This window comes from Dermacentor albipictus, chromosome 2, assembly GCF_038994185.2.
Source record: "Dermacentor albipictus isolate Rhodes 1998 colony chromosome 2, USDA_Dalb.pri_finalv2, whole genome shotgun sequence".
In the NCBI taxonomy this organism is placed as follows: domain Eukaryota; kingdom Metazoa; phylum Arthropoda; class Arachnida; order Ixodida; family Ixodidae; genus Dermacentor; species Dermacentor albipictus.
This window is the reverse complement of record NC_091822.1, coordinates 179,221,181-179,240,494: the sequence shown is the minus strand read 5'-3', so window position 1 is coordinate 179,240,494 and position 19,314 is coordinate 179,221,181. Positions and strand designations below refer to the sequence as shown.

General features: G+C 49.4%; 1 protein-coding gene across 2 annotated transcripts in view; it reads right to left on the bottom strand.

Moving 5' to 3' along the window:
- Positions 1–19,314, bottom strand: part of LOC139056343 (uncharacterized) — a 52,011-nt gene that overhangs the window by 17,518 nt on the left and 15,179 nt on the right. The window contains exons 3-4 of one of the 2 annotated variants that reach the window (XM_070534503.1): positions 11,845–11,895; positions 8,022–8,093 (exon numbers count right to left, since the gene is read on the bottom strand). In XM_070534503.1, coding sequence (XP_070390604.1) covers positions 8,022–8,093; positions 11,845–11,895 — 123 coding nt within the window. The remainder of the gene's footprint in view (positions 1–8,021; positions 8,094–11,844; positions 11,896–19,314) is intronic. The other variant, XM_070534504.1, reaches the window with a different exon arrangement.

Below are 19,314 nucleotides of genomic sequence, written 5' to 3'. Positions count from 1 at the left end.
CGCTGCGTATTGGCCTCGAGCTCCACCACTGGAAAAGCTGGCGCCACCGTCGGCGTGACGTGCTAGGAGGGATCACGTGGACATAGCGGCCGCGTCGGCTGCTTCGGGCGCGCCGAAGCGAGCTGAAAACGAGTTTAAATTCCCTCGTACGCTGCGGTTTTCATTTAGTGGCGAAATTTTCCCGCTTCGAGTGTCTCCTTTACAACGCTTGAAAGCACTACAATATGTAGTGGCTGCGTTTGAAGGCGCGCGACATGGTAGGCTACTGCTCGGTGCCGCAGGGCCGGACGCACGTAACGGAGGCCGGTGTCAGCCTTATTCACACATAGCCGCAGGACAAGAAGCTGTGTGAAGCTTGGCTCGCGAAACATAAAACCGGCAAACAGTCATCGGCTACAACTCGGGTATGCAGCAAGCACAGACGCGAGGAAGATTTCTGCTACGGCGCCCGGTCTGCGATGTTCTGAAAACGCGCACTGAGACGCACGCCCGAGTCCCCTGCCCGACTAATGTCATGACGGTTTGGTCTATGAACTTGTCGATACTATAGATACTGGCAAGTTCAGTGGAGTGGAAAGGTAGCGGTAAGAAGCACATTTAAAGAAAGCATGGCATATGGTCATGTTTGTGTTATGAATTAATGCACTGGATTACAAAAAAGGAGCAGCGGGAAATTGCGCGCTGAGAACGCCGATAAACATACAGTGCGACGCAACTCGAGAAATAGTATCGAAAGGTCAAAGAATTTTGAAGAAAAAAAAGATTGTATCCTCGCGACGGCACATCAGTCCCCGTAGGCGTCGAAGTCTCTACAATGAAATTATTTTTGAACAGCTCTGATAGCGCCCACGCAACAATGGTTGCTTGTATACTGTCAAATGCTCATATTCTGCGGCCTGAAGCTCATGGCACGGTGCGAAAACGCGCGCGCGGAGAAAGCGAAACAGTGCGCGGACAAGCATGCAGACGCGCAGTCGGTCGCTGCGAATCTACGCGATCGCTGCATTGAGGCTTCATTCTATTACGCTCCATTTAGTTATACAAACACTATAAGAACATATTTCACATAGTTTGCTCTCAGCGTTTACCTACCTTTCACGCAAGTAGCCGGTTCGGCAGACTCCATCGTGGCGACCTCGCGCAGTGGCGTTCACTGTACGTATTCGGTAAAGAGATAGCGACTGTAAACGATTGTGTGCTTTCAGTTGGCCCAAGATTATTATTTAGACAGTAAGAAACTTCTCTTGTTGCGAAAGTACTTACAGAAATGTCCGGGAAAGCTCGCGCGTGGTGTTTTCAGTGAGCTCTGACAGCAAAACCTATGAGGAGCGCGCCACGTGATCCCTCATACTACGCCAGCGAGGCGCTTCCGATAGAGGGCGACTCCGTAACTCCTCGCCGCCAATACGCTCCGCTGGGGAGTGCTTTCCAGCGGGCGTAAACGCTGCTCCGTAAAACCGCTGGCCGCCTCAGCGTGGTGCGCATGCGCAGTCGCGTCTCCGCTCGCCCGCTCCGCTCCGCTGGCCGTAAACCCGCTGGGCTAAAACTCTCTATTAGGGCCTCGTTGAAGGATGCTTTGTCCATTTTAGGTGAACACGATGCGCAAACGTAACCACGGTAGCACGTGCTTTCTTTGACGCGCGCGCCCGTTCAGCCGAGAAATCGCGCCAGAGAGGTTCCGTCGAGATGCGTAAAGCCCCTCAATTTAGAGATGCGTAAAGCCCCTCAATAATTCCAAACTACAGACAGGCTTTGATCCAGCCGACGACGCCAGCGATAGGCTGATCGGTGACATGCGACCTTGCTCCGCCCCTTTGCCGCCATGAAAGTTCCTGCGTGCCGGGCGAAGCGCGCGCGTTTCGCCTGTTGTGCTATGCACATTGCTGCGATAATTTCGTACCGGGAGGGCCGAATGGCCTTGTTGCGTTGCGGTTGGGTGCCGAAACCGGACGACCGATGGCAAGAAGTTATTTTGCATCTCGCGCGGCAACCAGAACCTAACCAGAAGAAAAGTATGCTTGCACAGAATTGGACGGAAGGACTTTGAACTGCCGGTAACTGCACGGTTATGCGACGCAAGAAACGCAGAACGATACAAAGGTGCGATAGAAAGTGTACACATGCATGCGTCAAGCTGTGATAGTAGTTCACTCGCGCGCATGAATGTTGATGGCCGAAGTTTTATATATTACTTATTTTAGTTCGTTATGAGCCCGCTGAATAGCTCAGTATGACCGAGGATGCAAAGGACCGAAATGCCTTGTTGCTGTGCGGGTGAGTGCCGAGATCAGACGGAGGACGGCATGAAGTGATTTTGCATTCCGCGCGGCAAACAAAACCTAACCAGAAGATAAATGTGGTCGCATAGAATCGGATGGAAAGACAGAACCGTCGGTAACTGCTCGACTATGCGAGGAAAGTAACGTAGAGCGATACGAAGCTGCGAGAGAAAGAATACACGTGCGCGTGCAGAGCTGCGATGGTATTTCACTCTCGCGCATGAATGTTGACGGCCGAAGTTTGTGAAGAATATTGATTTTAGTGCTGTATGACCTAGCATGCAAGTAAATAGTGGGGCAGAAACGCATTAACTCGCTGACAAATATCCGCATTGCGTTACGCGCGATGAAAAATAAATTTCAGCAGCGAATTCTACTTTCACACTTTCCTGTGTTTGCGCGCGTTCTTAACTGCGCTTTACAATATGTCCAAAAAGTCACTTCCAACTGTGCATATATTAATCGTTTTTTGTGCATTCCATGTGTGAATAAACATATTCCTAAGTGCTTCCATTACTCTGCTTTTAAAAACAAATACTGCATAGCCACTGCTACTGACCATCAAATAATATAGTGTAATAGTATGATACAATTTATCACAGTACATTACATATAGCTGCGAGCTTCTTCCTTCCAAGTTTCCCTTACACTCGAAGAAGTTTCAGTAACCGGCGATGCCATTTCACTGATGAAAAACACACAACTGCAAATTAGCATAAAAAAAACGCCAGAAGCGATACACGGATTGCCAGCAAAACACAGTGCAGTAATAGCTAGGCCAATCCGCGCGCGTTTCGCATAAGGGCGCCCTAATTCTTACGGGGCTTTAGTGGTCACGGAGGCGAAAAGGCATAAACACACCAATGCGCATCATGATTCAAGTTTACGTGGCGACGTCGCACGGTTCACGAGAACAGTCCGCCGCATTCACAGACGCGCACACACTACGCTCGATGTTGGTGTGCCGCGAGATTAGATCGCGCTAGCAGCCCGAACACGATCGAGGAGACTCGCTGACATGATCCATACCGCCGCTTTAGAATGTCACGACAGTTGCATTGGCTCGTAGCACTGAACCACAAAACAAAACAGTCGTCGTGTAATCGCTACACGACAAACACACCCAGTGGCAAGAAGACTGTTGGCGCACTCGTTTCCACACGCATACAGGATGTTGTTTAGTTACCGTGAGGGTCGCACGTTACAGCTACGTTATGAGGAAACTTTTCGGTCCAAGCCACTGTCAGCCTTCTTTTTTTACCCGAATTCGTCGTTCAAAGTAAGCGCTATGTGTACGCAGCACACTTACGAGCAAAAGAATTCACAGAGCAAACAGGATTAAGCGCAAGCAATCACCAAGGCGAACGCGCAAACGAACGAAAGGTAAACATGCGGAATCGCGAGGCAATCAAGCACTCATTCCGCTCTCTTGAGCGTTTTTCTTTCAGCGCTCAATTGAACTTAAAAGACTAGATTTAGGAGTTCGGGCCCTTCTTTCGTTTTTCACCACAGTCAGGCACCAGTAGCGTTTTGTTTCCGCGCGTGTGCAGATATTTTTTCAGCTCACGAATGCCACGGCGCCGCGGTTTAGCTTGGGCGCCGTCTGCTACAGGAACTTCCTAGGTGGCTCGCGCGGCAGGTGGACCTTAAAGTCCCTTGATGATTTGAAAGTAGCGACACTCTTTGAACTCTGCCGCCGCCGCGCGACCTCCTCGCCTCCTCCTCGCCCCTTGTGCGTTCCCCCCCGCGGTAACCAATTTTGCCCCCGTTTCTCTGCACGACGATTGGTCTCCCTGCCGTTGCCCTTGGAAACGCGCGGATCTTGAGTTTTGCTTGTGTTTTTCTTTTTCGTTCGCGCCATTTTCCTCCTCGGCACGGCTGGCTCGGCGCTTTAGTTCGGCGTAGCGAACGTTGTACGCCGTGTTTCCTGCTATATGTGCTAGCGCTATGCCGGGCTGTTGCGCATATAACTGCAGCAAGAAGCCTGAAGATGGTTATGCGGTTTTTATGATACCACAAGGAAAGCGTGACGGCTTGCGCAGGAAGCAGTGGCTGCATGACAATGGCCGAAAGAACTTTGTTCCGACAAAGAACAGCGTTGTTTGCGAGCTGAGGCGTCTTTCTTATAGCTCGTAGCAAAGCATCCCGTAATGCTGCATTTTTTTTCATTCTTCCGCTCACCACGCCCACCACGCTCATAAACGCTCACCAGCGTTTTTGTTGCGGTTGTCCTCAGTATGCTTAATATTCCCCTCACACGTCGCGAACTGTTGTTATTCAGTCGGAAGTGCAGCCTTATAGATTGTGCTTTGCGCCCTGAAAAAATTAGTGGCAAGTATACCCGTGTTATTGCAGGTGATGAGCGTTAGCTAGTCAACATTGAGTTTTTTTAAGTTTTAAGACGAAAGCCTTCAGATCTCTGTTTCAAGGTCGCCTTGTAAACTGGAAGTATCACGTGACCCAAGGAAGGCCAGAGGTGACCCAAATCATGTCCGCGCCTGCATAAGAGAATGATTACCCAAGGTAAATAATGAATCATTAGTGATTGACATAAAATGGATTAGGGAGGATTAATGATTAGCGTGTATTAAAGAAGATTAAGGTGTATTAGAGTGCCTTAAGAAGGATTAAGATGCATGAATAAGGATTAAGGTGGGTGGAGGAGGATTAAGGTGAATTATGGTTGCTAAAGGAGAATTAAGACCGATGAAGGTGGATTAGGGACCATAGAGCTGGATTAGGTTTGATAGAGGTGGATTAGGGTGTATTAAGATAGATTGAGACTATTAAGCAGGATTAAGGTGGATTATGGCGGATTAAGACGGATTATAATGGATCGCGGTTGATAAAGGAGGATTAAGAACGTATATGGTAGGTAAGGTGCATTAGGGGCGATGTAGATTTATTAGGTTGTATTAAGGTGGATTGGGAGTATTAAGCTGGATTAAAGTGGATGAAGGAGCATTAAGGTGGATTAGGGTGGACTAAGGTGAATAAGGGTTCATTGAGTATTAAGCCCTATTAGTCAACCATAATCCCCCTAATGCACATTAATCCACCGAATCCACATTATTAGACCTTAATCCACCATAATCCACGAGAGTCCGCCTTAATGAACCCGAATCCAACGTCATCGACCTTAATCTGCTCTAACTCTCCTTAATGCACTTTAATCCTCCTTAACCAACGATACTGCTTCTTCATCCACTTTAATCCACCCTAATCCGCTATAATCGTCCTTAATTCACCTTAATCCACATTCATCTACTTTAGTCCACCCTTATCCTTCTTCATTCACTTTAATTCACTTTAGCCCACCATAATCCTCCTTAATGCACCTTAATCCTTCCTAATCCATCCTCATCCTTCTTCATGCACTTTAATCCACCCTAATCCACTATAATCGTCCTTAATGCACCTCAAGACATCTTCATCCACCCTAACCCACCTTCATCGAACTTAATCCAACCTTGTCCTCCTTTATGCACCTTAATCCACTTTCATCAACTTTAATCCACCTTAACTCTTCTTAATACACCCGAATTCATCTTAATCCAATCCTAATCAATCATTACTTTGCTAATCATTAATCATCTCCTATGCGCGGCTGCACATGCTTTGGTTCGCTTCCCGCCTTCCTTCGGTCACGTGATATTTTCTGAAGCCCACAACGGGACCTTGATACAGAAGTCTAAGGCTTTCGCTTAATAAGCCACACACAAAGGGATGTGTCACAAGCAATACTATATCAGACGCACGAAATAAAGCATCTCATCATGCGGCAGAAAAATTGTCTGGAGTATAGAACTCGCCTCAAAAGCTCCTTTTACATCGGTATACCCCGTTCATACGGCTTTAGGAAAAAACCAACCTCGTCATAAATGTTGCCTCTAGCATTATCGATGCTGCTGTTAGCATTTCTCAAAATTTTCAACCCCACTGGGGCGCGCAACTGGCCCAAAATAACACGCCTCCATAGAATCCTGCGGCCCGTCCGCGGTAGCCAGGGAGGAATAGCGTGCCGTGCGCAGCCGGCGGGCGAGGAGAATCGAGGAGGAAAGCGCCGTGAGGAGGAGAGTGTCGCTACTTTCAAACATCAAGGGGCTTTAGTGGACCTTAGAGATGCGCAGAGAGCAAGGCCATCTGGTGGCAAAACCGAAAAGCAAAATGCCACGTGACACACCTGAACTCTGATTGGCGGACGCGCCGGAAGACGCGGTTTTCTCTTTTTTTTTGTTTTTTGCTACTGCGAGGAGTAGCACGCAGCGGCGCGATTTCTTGACGGATCATGCTGGGCACGCATCAAAATGACGCGCGCGTCTCACTATCCGTGCGTCAATCGCGCCTCAAATCGCGCCATGCGGTTCCGCCTTTAGAGAGTTTCTAGAAACAATGCACCCAAAGTTAGGGGACACTGACGGTCGTGAGTGCAAAGTGACGTTAAGGGTATGATAAAAAAAAAACCGTAAGCGGAATTGGGAACTTGAACAAGCATAGCCGATTGGGACCGCCATTGCTAAAAAAGGGACTCCTACCTGGTTTACCACTTTACTGGAAGTGAATTGGCGCAGTGTTTGAACACCTGGCTCGCAGGCGAAAAGCTCGTTCTTCAGCTGCATTTCTAATTGCATGACTCGTGGGATATGTATGGGGGGGGGAGCGAGGGGAGGGAAGGGCTTAGTATAGAAAACGCGGTCCAGCCAACGAATACGTGTTGACAGGGCCATAAAAAGGCTGGGGCCTTTTTCAATTAATTTATTTTCCTCTCTGGCAAAGACTCGGCCAGTATTCTGTTCGGAACTACGAATACGGAGACCCGCGAACACAATCCCGTCACCCAAATGGCAGAAACCTTGCGCATGGTGAGTGGAGTGCAAGAGAGCATAAAAGTCGAACCGCAAAACACGTTACGTCAGAGCGGTTTTCTTTCAATGCGGAAAGAAGTATGTAGCGCAAGACACTGTCTGATTGCCATGAACGTCGCTTGCAATATCGCTATCTCTTTGTTTCTCCTTCCCGTTTCTGAGATAGTTGCACATACTGAATATAGTACAGACGCCATTGCTGGGAAATTGGCTTCCTTCTTTCGTCGCGCCTTGCTGGAAGTCGCGTGGGATCTTCAGATTCGGTGACGAAATATGTCGTGCGGTAGCTGCCTGTGCACGTCCGGCCATACTTAATGTTGCATTGCCTTTGCCGATGTTGCGTAGGACGCGTGCGAACGGTTGGGAACAACACGAGATCCGCTTTTTCGCAGCTTAACAGAGCTGCTATTTGTTTTGTTCCGTTTATGAAATAACTATCCCCAAGACGCAACGAAATCGAGACCCTGGGTTAGCACCAAAGAAAACAGGAAAGTTTGCATCGGTGCGCCGTGAGCAACTCTCCGGTGTCACCGTGTGGCACTGCCTCTGCCGGCATGGCACGGAACGGGACCACTCTTGCGATGGCACGGTGGCAGCAGACGCGGCACACAGTATGGGGACGGTTTACAATTGACAGTTTATAACAGTACAGTTCTTATAGCAGCTTTAGTCTACAACAGTTTTAACAGTCAATTATCAGTTCATCACAGCTTATAGTTAACGTATTCGACCAACCTGACTACGCGCTCAACGTCGCCAGGACGAATGGTAATAGTAATACACATCAATGTAATGTACTGCAACAAAATGCGACCAATGTGTCGCTCATTTAATATCTTAACGGCAAAAATGAAAGTAAGAATATTATTTTCCATACCTGGTGCGGCCGGCTTGTCGGCCTCCCCGTGACCCTGCGCATTCTCCATGCGCTGCGACTCCACAGCGCCGCCTGCAATGGTGTTCAATGCAGCGAGTCACACCAGAGCACTTGCTTGTTTCAACATAAGCGTAAACTGAGAGAGTGATTTCCGACGGTCGTTTCCACTTTTCTAGTCAGGCAATACGTTTTTAAACTGGGGCCATGTAACGTAAAGCTACTCCAATGTCTTTTTATTCCAACGTCCCGACGTCAAACCTGCGTAGCCGCCGACGCAAGCATCGGGCGGTGACCCGCAGGGTTGTCTGAACAGGCCAATCAAACGCTCTCCGCGCTTATGGGAGGTCACTCGTGTTTGCTTTGAAAACGAATAACGTTGCCTACAACGAGCGGGCTCGTCATATATAATTGGCTGACAAGCGGGGAGGAGTACGCTAAAATGGAGAGGGATTTCATGGGGCCGAGTCAGTGCGCCGAAAACCGAGAACCGGATGAAAAGGGACGTGCCGCCGTCAGCGACTGGTCCGTTTTCCCTTACTTGGCTTCAGTTGCCAGGTCGAAAATCGCGGCGCCATGCAACGCAAGGTTAAGAATGCGGCTAAAGCGGATCCTCAGCAAAGTAGATTTGGCATAGAGAGGCCGTAAACGTGCCGAGAGGGCTTGAAAACCTTACAGGACCACGAAGAAAGGTTTATTGTCAGCAAATAAACCCAAGCTCTCCGGCAGGCGCGAGTAGCCATTGCCTGAGCGATCGGCGGCAGCCATCTTTTATTCCTTTCGGAACGGGGCAGCCTGCGGCTATACAGAGAAAATTTCAGTTTTGCTCGGCCTATTAATGCATCTTTAACGCGTACACGTTGAACGCGTAGACTTTCACGGCGTGAGTTTTCGCGATTTTGTGACGTCGTGTTACAGGCAGGTGAAGTGGGTGCAGCCCAAAAACTTTCGACCAATAGCCGAGGGTTAATGGCTAAAAGGCGTCAAATCAGCAAAAACTATTTTTTTTTCTCCTCTCCAATGACGCATAATCAGTGTGTACGCATCGTATCAGACGGGGAGTTATCGCGGTTTTCGTGACGTCTCGTGACAGACATGCGAGCCGGCAGTGGTTCAAAAATGTCTTTGACCAATCGCGGAGGGCTCATTCCAGGATTGGAATAGAAAAGTTTGGAATAGATTTTCGCTATAGCGCCCATGGTGTATCAGCCAATGAAGCTTTCGAATTTGCACGATTCATACATGGCGGCTTCAAAGAGGCAATACGTTAACAGAGCGGGGAAAATATTCTGAAAGCCGCAATCGCATGCCTTCTAGCTGTCAGCGGCTCTTGTCTTCTGGTGTCGGGAAAAGAATGTGGCGAACTGCCAAAATGATCGAAATTGGCCACTAAAGCAACGTCCTAAAATTACAAGGAGATTTGTACGCATCGAATTACCTGAAATAATTTACGTATTTGGGCAATTTTGCATTTTAACGATTCCTTGGTTGAGTTGGTAAAGCTCATTATTGTTCAATTACCTTTTTCAGTAGTCAATTACATGTAACTAGTTACATTTCTGGCAAAACAAGCTATAACAGTCGACGCAGCTTTGGGCACTTATATTTGGCGACAACTACGGAGTTCAAAGGGATGAGGACATGTCCATGGGTTGCCTCCTACCCACAGTCAGCGTCCTACAGATATAAACAAGGTCTCCCAGGAGTCCTTCCCGGATGAAAGACATGCACCGGACATGGCACCACCAGATTTCTTTATTTCGGGTCACGGTCAAGGACCAAGTTTAGCAAAGACCCGTGAACGACATCGCAGCATTACGGCGTATAATTACTGCCGTCATAACATCCGTCCTTCAGGTGTGCGTGCGTGCGCGCGCGCGCGCTCGCAGAAACAACTTGAATAGGTTACCTGCACTTCGAGATGAAATTTGTGTGCCTATATGTGTCGTATTTTCCGCCTTCTGCATGTTTGTAATCAGGCAAAGACTTCTGGGACGCCCTGTATATGATGGAAGCGCATTTTAGCGGCCTGCGCGGGCGGTAAGAGCTGCTACTCAACTCTAATTTGCTTAGCGCAGTCTGTGGCTTGTAGCCGATATGGACTGAGTTTCTTGGCAATTAACAACACACGTTTCTGTCTGCTTTTATTTTACCATTAACATAATTTTTGTAAATTACCTACGGCATGTAGCACAAATCGGCTTCTTAAGAGGAAGCTTTAGCTCGGGTGCTTCTATCTCAATAGATGTAAAAGGAGAATTCGATCTTCTCGGCAACGACTGCATCAAACTTGACGAGGTTTGTTGCATTTACAAGAAAAACTTAGAATCTAGTGACTGTTGGTTTCGAATTTTCGAGTTAGGTTGTCAACTTTTTACTAAAAATTGGCAAAAATCGAAAACTTTCAAAAAATGAAACTATCAAGCTTACAACTCTGTAACTCAAGAACGAAAAAATGATAATACAATTCTCTGGATTGCATCTAATACTACAGCTAAAGCGAACAAAATTGATATGTTACACATGAATATAAGAAAAGTTTTGTAATATAGAAATACAGCTTTTGCAGGACCCTTGTAGCCAACGTAATAAATTCACGTAAGATACAAAATGACATACATAATTTGTCCGCTTTGAATTACCTAATGTATGCCGTTTACAGAACCGCGATATCTGTTCTTGAGGCGGAGCTATGCATGTGTAAACTTCGTGCTTCTATTTTTTTTCAAACCTCTCCAATCCACCTCCAATTAGAGCGAATTTCGTAACTAGCACCGGTTTTAAAACATCTGCAGTTAAATTTGAGGCACAAATTCACTGTTGTCTGACCTCAACGAAACTGCTTTTTATGTACTGAAGCTCAAAAGTTGCTGGAACACCAATGCGTTGCGTCGCAAGCGTTGGGAACACATATCTCAAAACTGGAGACGTCCTGAGAATTTGGTCCGAGTGGATGTGAGTTTGAAAGTAAGCAGCTAGAATTCATAAATGGCAATACGTGCCCTAAGTTAATTGGGTAGTAATGCAGGTGGCAAACATTTGCTGATTAGGGAGACGCCCCATTTCATCCCCTGAGCTAATAATGTCCCCCTCTGAGTGTACTCTATCTCAAGATGCAGAATTGTGCTACACGCCGCCCACCTTGCCGCCCACCTTGCCGCCCACTTGCCGCCCACCTGCGGCAAGCTGTTTTTTCATCCACTTTCATTTCCAATCATTTATCGTTTCTTCATTTCATTTATTAAGCACAAGTAATTTCCCCTATGTTTTCTTTGGCGTCAGTGTTTGTTGGCTTCTCATGATACTTGTAACCGGTTACTTTTTATTTGCTGTCGCGGGTACAAGTCTGACTGAAACACACAGGAGCGAGGCACATCGCCGACTTGTGCGCTGCTGCGGGTGGTAATTACCGCGGCTGCACACCTATTGCCTTATAGGTTTAGAAAGTGGTGCTTAGTGAAATCGCAACATTTCATGAGAAATGCTTTGTGCAGGTGGTGGTGTACTTTGCGTACGCCGAAAGCTGCACAAGTAAAAAAAATATGCGCTTTGGGCACGTGATGCTTTATTTAGCCACAGCGCTACGACGCAGCAGCTGAGGTATGTGTGAGTCTGCCCGGCTAGTCGCAGGAGTGAGAAAATTTGGGCGATTATGATGACGCAGCTAGATTGTGTCCACGAAAGGGATCTACGGCTGTCGGGGACCTCAAACAACCACGACTGCCATTACTGACTAAAAGAGATTTATAGTAGCGCGTCGCAGAGACCGAAGCTCGATTGGCACGTTTAGTCGCAAAGGTATCGTCGTGAAAAACGAATGACATACCGTTTCCTTTCTCTGCCATCCGTCTTCTTGTTCCGAGATGCCTGGAAACTGCTGGCAAAGCGAATGCACAAGTATTCGAGTAAATACCAAGGCACAATGCAACAACTCTTAAGAATAATTATACAGTGGCACTTCTAAATTTGGCCTCCGTCAACTTTGACCAGAAACCTGTAACACCTTGATAATTTCTAAAGCCAAGTATGACTTTCGGGGGCGCTGATGTAGTGGCGTGCAAGCGCGTTATCAGGCGAAGAGCAGGAAAAAAAAACATTATGATTACACAGGAGATGGCCGGCTGCAAGCGAATCAATTGGTTCTCTTAGGACGCAATAATAGCTTTCTCGTTGGAAGTCACACGCCTAAATCACAATGACAAAATAGTGTATTGCTATCCCACTGATTAGTCAAATAATTCATTAGACAAATTATCCTGGAGGCGGAAGAGGACTGGTCACCAAACACCGCGTAAGTCTGACACAATCATCCGGCTTTCCTTTTTTCTTTAAGAAGCACGGCTAAGGTTAGCCGAGACACCATGCATATCATTCTTTAATCACTTGGCCCCTGTGTGATGGCGCATTTTCTTGCAGTTACACTAGTGGCAGCTAACATTAAAGATTTGCTGAATTGAGGAGGGCTGCCGCAGCAGCAACAGCGCTACACGCCGTACTAGCCCTTTATCGTTATCTATTAAGGCTCCTTCATGCAGATCATTCGATTTCCGCAGAATGTAGTTGGATGCGATTCGACAAATCACTGTTTACGAGTGAGGACAATCACATGCAGCTTCGAGTAGGGCTTGCTATGTTTGAGAAATACAAAGCTCAGTTTGACCTCTCTACATTTCGAGTCATTAAATATTTCCCCGTCTGTCTCAGTTTTGTCGAAAGCAGACGTGGGTTACGTGAAACATCTTGTGCGGGCCGCAATGGGTGTATGGGCACTAGGGTCCTGGCCGTTCAGCGCGCCCGCGATCGGGCCGGCTGTTGTGCCATTACCACAAGCCCGGATTCCGAATCTGCAAGATGCGGAATCTATCCCGCGAGCGCCATAATTCTCTCTTCACAAGACAAGATGCTGCGCCGTCGTGCGGGAGAAGCCTCGGCGAGCAGCGTGTTTAGACGTGTCCGCGTGTGCCCGACAGCCCGGCGCCGCACCTCCCTTGCCTGGAGGTCACCGCGCGCGCGAACTTTGAACCGGGTGGCCAGCGCGGTCGCTGGTTGGACCCCTCGGACGACCGTCGTGTGCTGACTTTGTATTGGGCCGTTTGAGTGACAATGGGCCTCGGGGATTATAAAAGCAGCGACACGCCGCTCGAAAACAGGATCTGCCGACCCCACCGGGAGAGAGTGTCGCTCCCGACTGGGGTGAGATGTGTAACGCGTTTTCGCCGGACGTCGTCGTGCGAGAACAGTCGCGTTTGTTGTGAGCACTCGGCCCCAGTGCCGACCCGTTCATGTCCTGTATGATAACCTGTATATAATGTATAAAGTCCCTTTTGTTATTCTCATCGACGCCAGGCTCGGAGTCATCGCTACCAACGCTCTGTCACGAAACGGGTGACGAGCGCTACGGGACCACAAAGCCGTAATCGTGGTGCAGCGGTACAAGTTCGTAACACTGGCGGCACCGGTTGGATGTCGTAACACTGGTGGCACCGGTTGGGAAGTTCGTAACACTGGATGGCAGCTACGGGATTGACCGGCATCAGCTACCTCGGCGCGGTGAGTGCCTGAAGTTTACCTCAAACACCAGACTTTCTCTGACACAGGTTATAGTAGCTTAGGGAAGGATTTGGTGTTGCATTGTGATAACCTTGTGTGTTTCAAGCCTAGTAAGAGTGTTTTGAAAACCAGGGGATGCTGAGGGGGTAAACAGGGCAGTGTGTGATATACTTGCATATGTCTTACTAGTAGTGTTATAGTAGCGTACGGCAGGTATATTCAAAAAGGGTAAACAGCAGGAGGACAGTGTGAACGATGGAGAAGTACAAGGTGAAGGAACTTCTCGAAATTTGTGAGGAGTTGGGCATTGAGTTGGGCTCAACCAAAAGAAAGAATGCGATCCTTGAGGTCATGAGGACTGGGGACGTAACGGCTGAGGAGGCCGCTGAGGCCTGGGCGGATATCAATGAACGACGGGAAAGGGAGGAAAGGAGAGAACAGGAACGTCGCGAAGAGGAGGAAAGGAGAGAACAGCAACGTCGCGAGGAGGAAAAGGAGGAAAGGAGAGAGATTCGTGAGCACGAGCTTAAAATGAAAGAGTTGGAGAACCGAAATAACTCGCCGGCGCCTAGTCTCACTTCTAATGTTCCCAGAATACGCGATCAACTTCCACCCTTTGTCGTCGGAGAGGATATGGCCAAATACCTCGTGAAATTTGAGCACGTGTGTGAACGGAATAGCATTGAGCGATCCCTCTGGGCACAGAATCTGTTAGCGTTGCTTCCTGGGGAGGCATCAGACGTAATAACTTGCTTATCGAAAGAGGCGTTTGAGAGCTACAGTGATGTGAAGGAAGCGCTACTGCGGAAGTACAAATTGTCGCCCGAAGCTTTCCGGCAGAGATTCCGGTATGCAAAAAAGGGTAAGGAGTCGAATGTTGACTTCGCGTTTCGTCTAAAAGCCGACTTGGTGGAATGGCTGAAGGGCGAAGAGGTTTACGACGACCGCGACAAAATTGTCGAATGCATCGCGTTGGAGCAGTTCTACCGTTGCATTGATGAGGATGTCCGGCTCTGGCTGCAAGATAGGCTAAAGGAGGTTAAGCTAAACAAGGCAGCAGAGTTAGCGGAAGAGTATTACACCCGCCGCAGCTTGCACAGCAAGGCAGTGCGCATAGAAAAAGCAGATAGAAGAGATGGGTTTTACGGGAAGCCCGACGAACGGAAGGAAATCACGCGTCGCGAGTTTCGGGACGACGAGTCCCTTCCCAAAGAAACTGTAAGGGATGGACAGAATGCATCTCAGAATGATGACGATGGTCCGAAACAGCGAAACGAAATGACGCGTTCTTTTGAAAAACGGAGACCGTTAACCTGCTACAATTGCAAAAAGCAAGGGCATATCGCTGCAAGCTGCCCAGAGAGAATTGCTTTTGCAACGATACAGGAAACTCACAAGAACATACGTCTATTGGAGCCCTATGTGCAGGAAATTAAGGTAAACGGCAAGAAGTGCCGAGCACTGCGGGACTCTGCAGCAACTATGGACGTTGTTCACCCGTCTTTCGTCTCCTCGAGTGATTTTACGGGAGAGTGCGTTAGGATACGGCAAGTGGCCGAGAAGGAGAGTGTCTGTTTACCGATCGCAACGGTTAGCATTGAAGGAGAATTTGGGAAACTTAACACCGAAGCCGCTGTGTCAGCCGCCCTCCCGGAGCAATTTTCCTACCTCTTCTCAAATAGCTCGGAGCAGCTGCTGAGGGATCAGGGCAAATCATTCTTTGCCGACGTGGCGTACATGGCCCCCACGCGATCCAAAGCGCGCCCGCTGTCGAGGGAACTTGACTTAGCGTCGGTGAGCGAAAGGCGGTGCGGCACACGGACCGATCACGGTAACTTGAGTGGCGAGCAGTCACGGGAGAGGCAGAGCTCGGAGGCTGGCCTAGACGAGCGGGTCCTGGAAGTGAGTGGGAGTGACGCGGGCAGTGCTAGCCGCGATAGAGACTCGACGCCGAAATTAGGCGACGCGGGCTCCGCACTCACTCCGGTTTCCGCCAGCTGGCAGGAGCAGGCTGCAGTTGAAAGGGAAACTCGGATTCGCGAACAACAGGAAGATTGTTCACTAGCCGATCTGAGGAAGAGCGTCAAACGGGGAGTGAAAGAAAAGGGGGTTTCATTTGGCAAGGAATCTGGCTTATTGTACCGCCGCTACACGGATAAGCAGGGTCGCAAATATAAGCAGCTTCGGATTCCGCGAAAATATCGCCGGGAAAAATGAATGACCTCATTTGCTTCCTCAGAAGTATGTTTTCGGTCCAAGCGATTTCAAGGGGACCATTCTATTTGTAATTATTATTGCTGATTAATAATTGTTTCTATTTTGTTGTGTTGTTAATTTGAAAACTGGTTGTTTGAGCCTTGTGTGCTAGATCGTACACCTGCCTCTTGTTGCAGCGGGAGAAAAAAGGGGAAAACAATTTAGTTAGGTTGATTTGAATTATGGCCTTGTCTGGTGTTTGACGGGAGACAGAGGGCACTTCTTCGCGTTGGGTGTTGCCTTTTGCCGGTCGGTTTTGCAAGCTGCAGAACGACCAAGCGGGACCAGTGGCGAGAAGCAAGGTCTTAGGAACGACCCGAGCGGAGCTGATCAAGGTGCCTTGGCGACGACGTGGTGAGCAGAGCTCCTGTCCTGGCGAGTCGGACCTGGGCACGTGATGTTACCTGGCGTCCCGACACTGGACGTGAACTTGGACGAGCCTGACGAACGTGCGCGCCTGGCATCCGAGCCACGTGGAGGCAGCTCGTCTTCCCGGCGCCTTATCTGAGGGCGGGGATGCTGTTGTGCCATTACCACAAGCCCGGATTCCGAATCTGCAAGATGCGGAATCTATCCTGCGAGCGCCATAATTCTCTCTTCACAAGACAAGATGCTGCGCCGTCGTGCGGGAGAAGCCTCGGCGAGCAGCGTGTTTAGACGTGTCCGCGTGTGCCCGACAGCCCGGCGCCGCACCTCCCTTGCCTGGAGGTCACCGCGCGCGCGAACTTTGAACCGGGTGGCCAGCGCGGTCGCTGGTTGGACCCCTCGGACGACCGTCGCGTGCTGACTTTGTATTGGGCCGTTTGAGTGACAATGGGCCTCGGGGATTATAAAAGCAGCGACACGCCGCTCGAAAACAGGATCTGCCGACCCCACCGGGAGAGAGTGTCGCTCCCGACTGGGGTGAGATGTGTAACGCGTTTTCGCCGGACGTCGTCGTGCGAGAACAGTCGCGTTTGTTGTGAGCACTCGGCCCCAGTGCCGACCCGTTCATGTCCTGTATGATAACCTGTATATAATGTATAAAGTCCCTTTTGTTATTCTCATCGACGCCAGGCTCGGAGTCATCGCTACCAACGCTCTGTCACGAAACGGGTGACGAGCGCTACGGGACCACAAAGCCGTAATCGTGGTGCAGCGGTACAAGTTCGTAACACTGGCGGCACCGGTTGGATGTCGTAACACTGGTGGCACCGGTTGGGAAGTTCGTAACACGGCAGACTAGATCTGTCAGTCCCGTCGTGGGATTAGCCAGGTGCAGTGGCGTAGCTAGGTAGTCTGGCACCCGGGGCCCTTAGCTCTTCTGTCAGCCCCCCCCCCCCCCCCGGGTATAGTCGAGGAAGGCGAGGATATCGACAATTTTCGGGTATCTTCAGACGTATATGACACCCCCCCCCCCCTCCTGATGGCCCCGTGCACCCGGGGCCCACGGCCCCCCGGCCCCCCCTGTTGCTACGCCACTGGCCAGGTGCGCGTTTTATCGCGCTTTCCTGGACCAAATAAAAGTTTATTCACTCACTCACTCACTAGGGTACAAAAATGACGGAACCAAATAGGCAAGTTACCTTCATGCACGCATTAGAAAGCTTAGGTGCGCAACTTCTACATAAAGTTAGTTGGGCGCCTTGCGGTCGAATTTTGCAACGGTGCTCGCTCCCTACTCGCAGTGGGCGCCGTTTGTTTCTCAGAGAGTGCTTGGGTAGTCGGGTGAAGAAATGTAAGAGGTTCGGATCGCGAGTTCCGATCGAAGCGGGTGGTCGGCGCCATGTTGCCACGGTGAGGGCGGCTATTACAAAGGCCACCTTATAGTCCGATGCAGCGTGCGCCGCCACTGACGGAGGTTGGCGAGGCCAGGTTCGTCAACAGTGGCGCGGAAACAGATCCCTCTGCTAGCGACGAGATGTTGGAGTGGCGCGCTCTCGCGAGTGGCGTCATGGCCAGGAGGCCGCTTGCTCCGGCTCGCTCGGCTGCCGCGCGTGCCCGTTTACTTCGTGCGTGCTTGGGGCACTGGGGGTTGGAGCCGTACTTATTGAATGATATGTCGGCTTCTTTCTGCTGTTGTTGCTCAATCGCAGATTCTTCTTCAGATCCACATGAGCGCAGAAAACTTGCGGCTTGGATATAGCAAGCAATGTAGTGTTGAAGGGGTCCGCTGGTTTTGCAATGCATATATGTGCCGTGTCTGTCCATAAATTTCGCGTAAATGGAATGTCTGAAAATTCAACGCGCCAAGCTGTATGTGATGCTCCGTTAAACCCTCCGTTAAACACGGATCATTTGAAGCCTCCTCTTGGTCAGTCGTACAGCCAACGTCCGATTTGTCCAACTCCCTAGAGGCCGCGAAAACGTCCAAAAAATCGGCAACTTCGAAAAAAGATAATGCATGTCTTTTATTGCCCTTATTGGTTTAAATCGCCACATGCACGTCCGAAAAAGCTCTGAAGGCCTGCCAGTACATTTATTAGGCATATCGGTGCTCCTACTGTGACAGGAGGTGATGCATAATGTGTTCAAGAGAACAGACTAGTGGGCTAGTTGGTACAACACCACTAAGCGGTGCCTCTTCGTTTCCTTCTCTAGTCCTCGTGCTTTGTTTTTTGCGCTTTGTCTCAACATGTGTCCCGCAAGAATTGCCTCTTCCCGCACTTATGCTTCACCGCAGTACATTTGCGTATGCTTCGCCGCATGGCAAGGCTGTACTAAGTCAAAACTAACTTTCGAAAACCGGCTTTATGCAACACATCGTGCTTTCCGAGCGACGAAGCCATGGAATCGCGATGACCACAAAGGCGGCGTCGGTGCCATTGCTGACAGCGGCAATTCTTGCAATGAAAAACGCGGCACCGAACGGCAAGAAACTTATTAGCGAACGTTAAAGCAGCTAGGCCCAGCGTTGCGGCGACGGTGACTAGGGCTGCCATCGGATCTGCGTGCGAGAGCGCCGGTGCGAGGCCGCAGGCAATCATAACGGTAGCGGTGGTGGCTTTGATTAATGCCGCTTCGGACCTTCCGTCTAGGCAAAAAGTCCGGCAAATCAGACGGCGAAGGGTTCTTGCGTCCAAAATTTCAGATACGTTTTCAGAGATATTCTATGGGGTACGTGGTAGTGCCGCGAAGCCGTCCGAATTATCGAGCATCCGGAAAGTCGGCCGTTGAATGGCAACTCCTCCAGCCGATGACATGGCGTCAAAGACAGTTCGTTCCGATTCATCTCTCTTACACAAGTGCCAGCATTACAGCGACTTTCGTTCCCTTTAAATTCAATTACAGCTAATTTTTCCTGATAGAAGCACAAATCCCTGAGTTTTCCCTGAGTATTTCCAGACTGCTCAATATCCCAGAGAATTCCCGGTTTTCCCGGTTTTCCCGGTTGGTAGATTCCTTGCGTTACCTTTGAGAAATATATTGTCGTCTAGAAAATAAGCTCTTTAAATTAGCTTTCGCGAACGAAGACATCGCAAAAATATATTTGAGATTCTTACACCGTGAT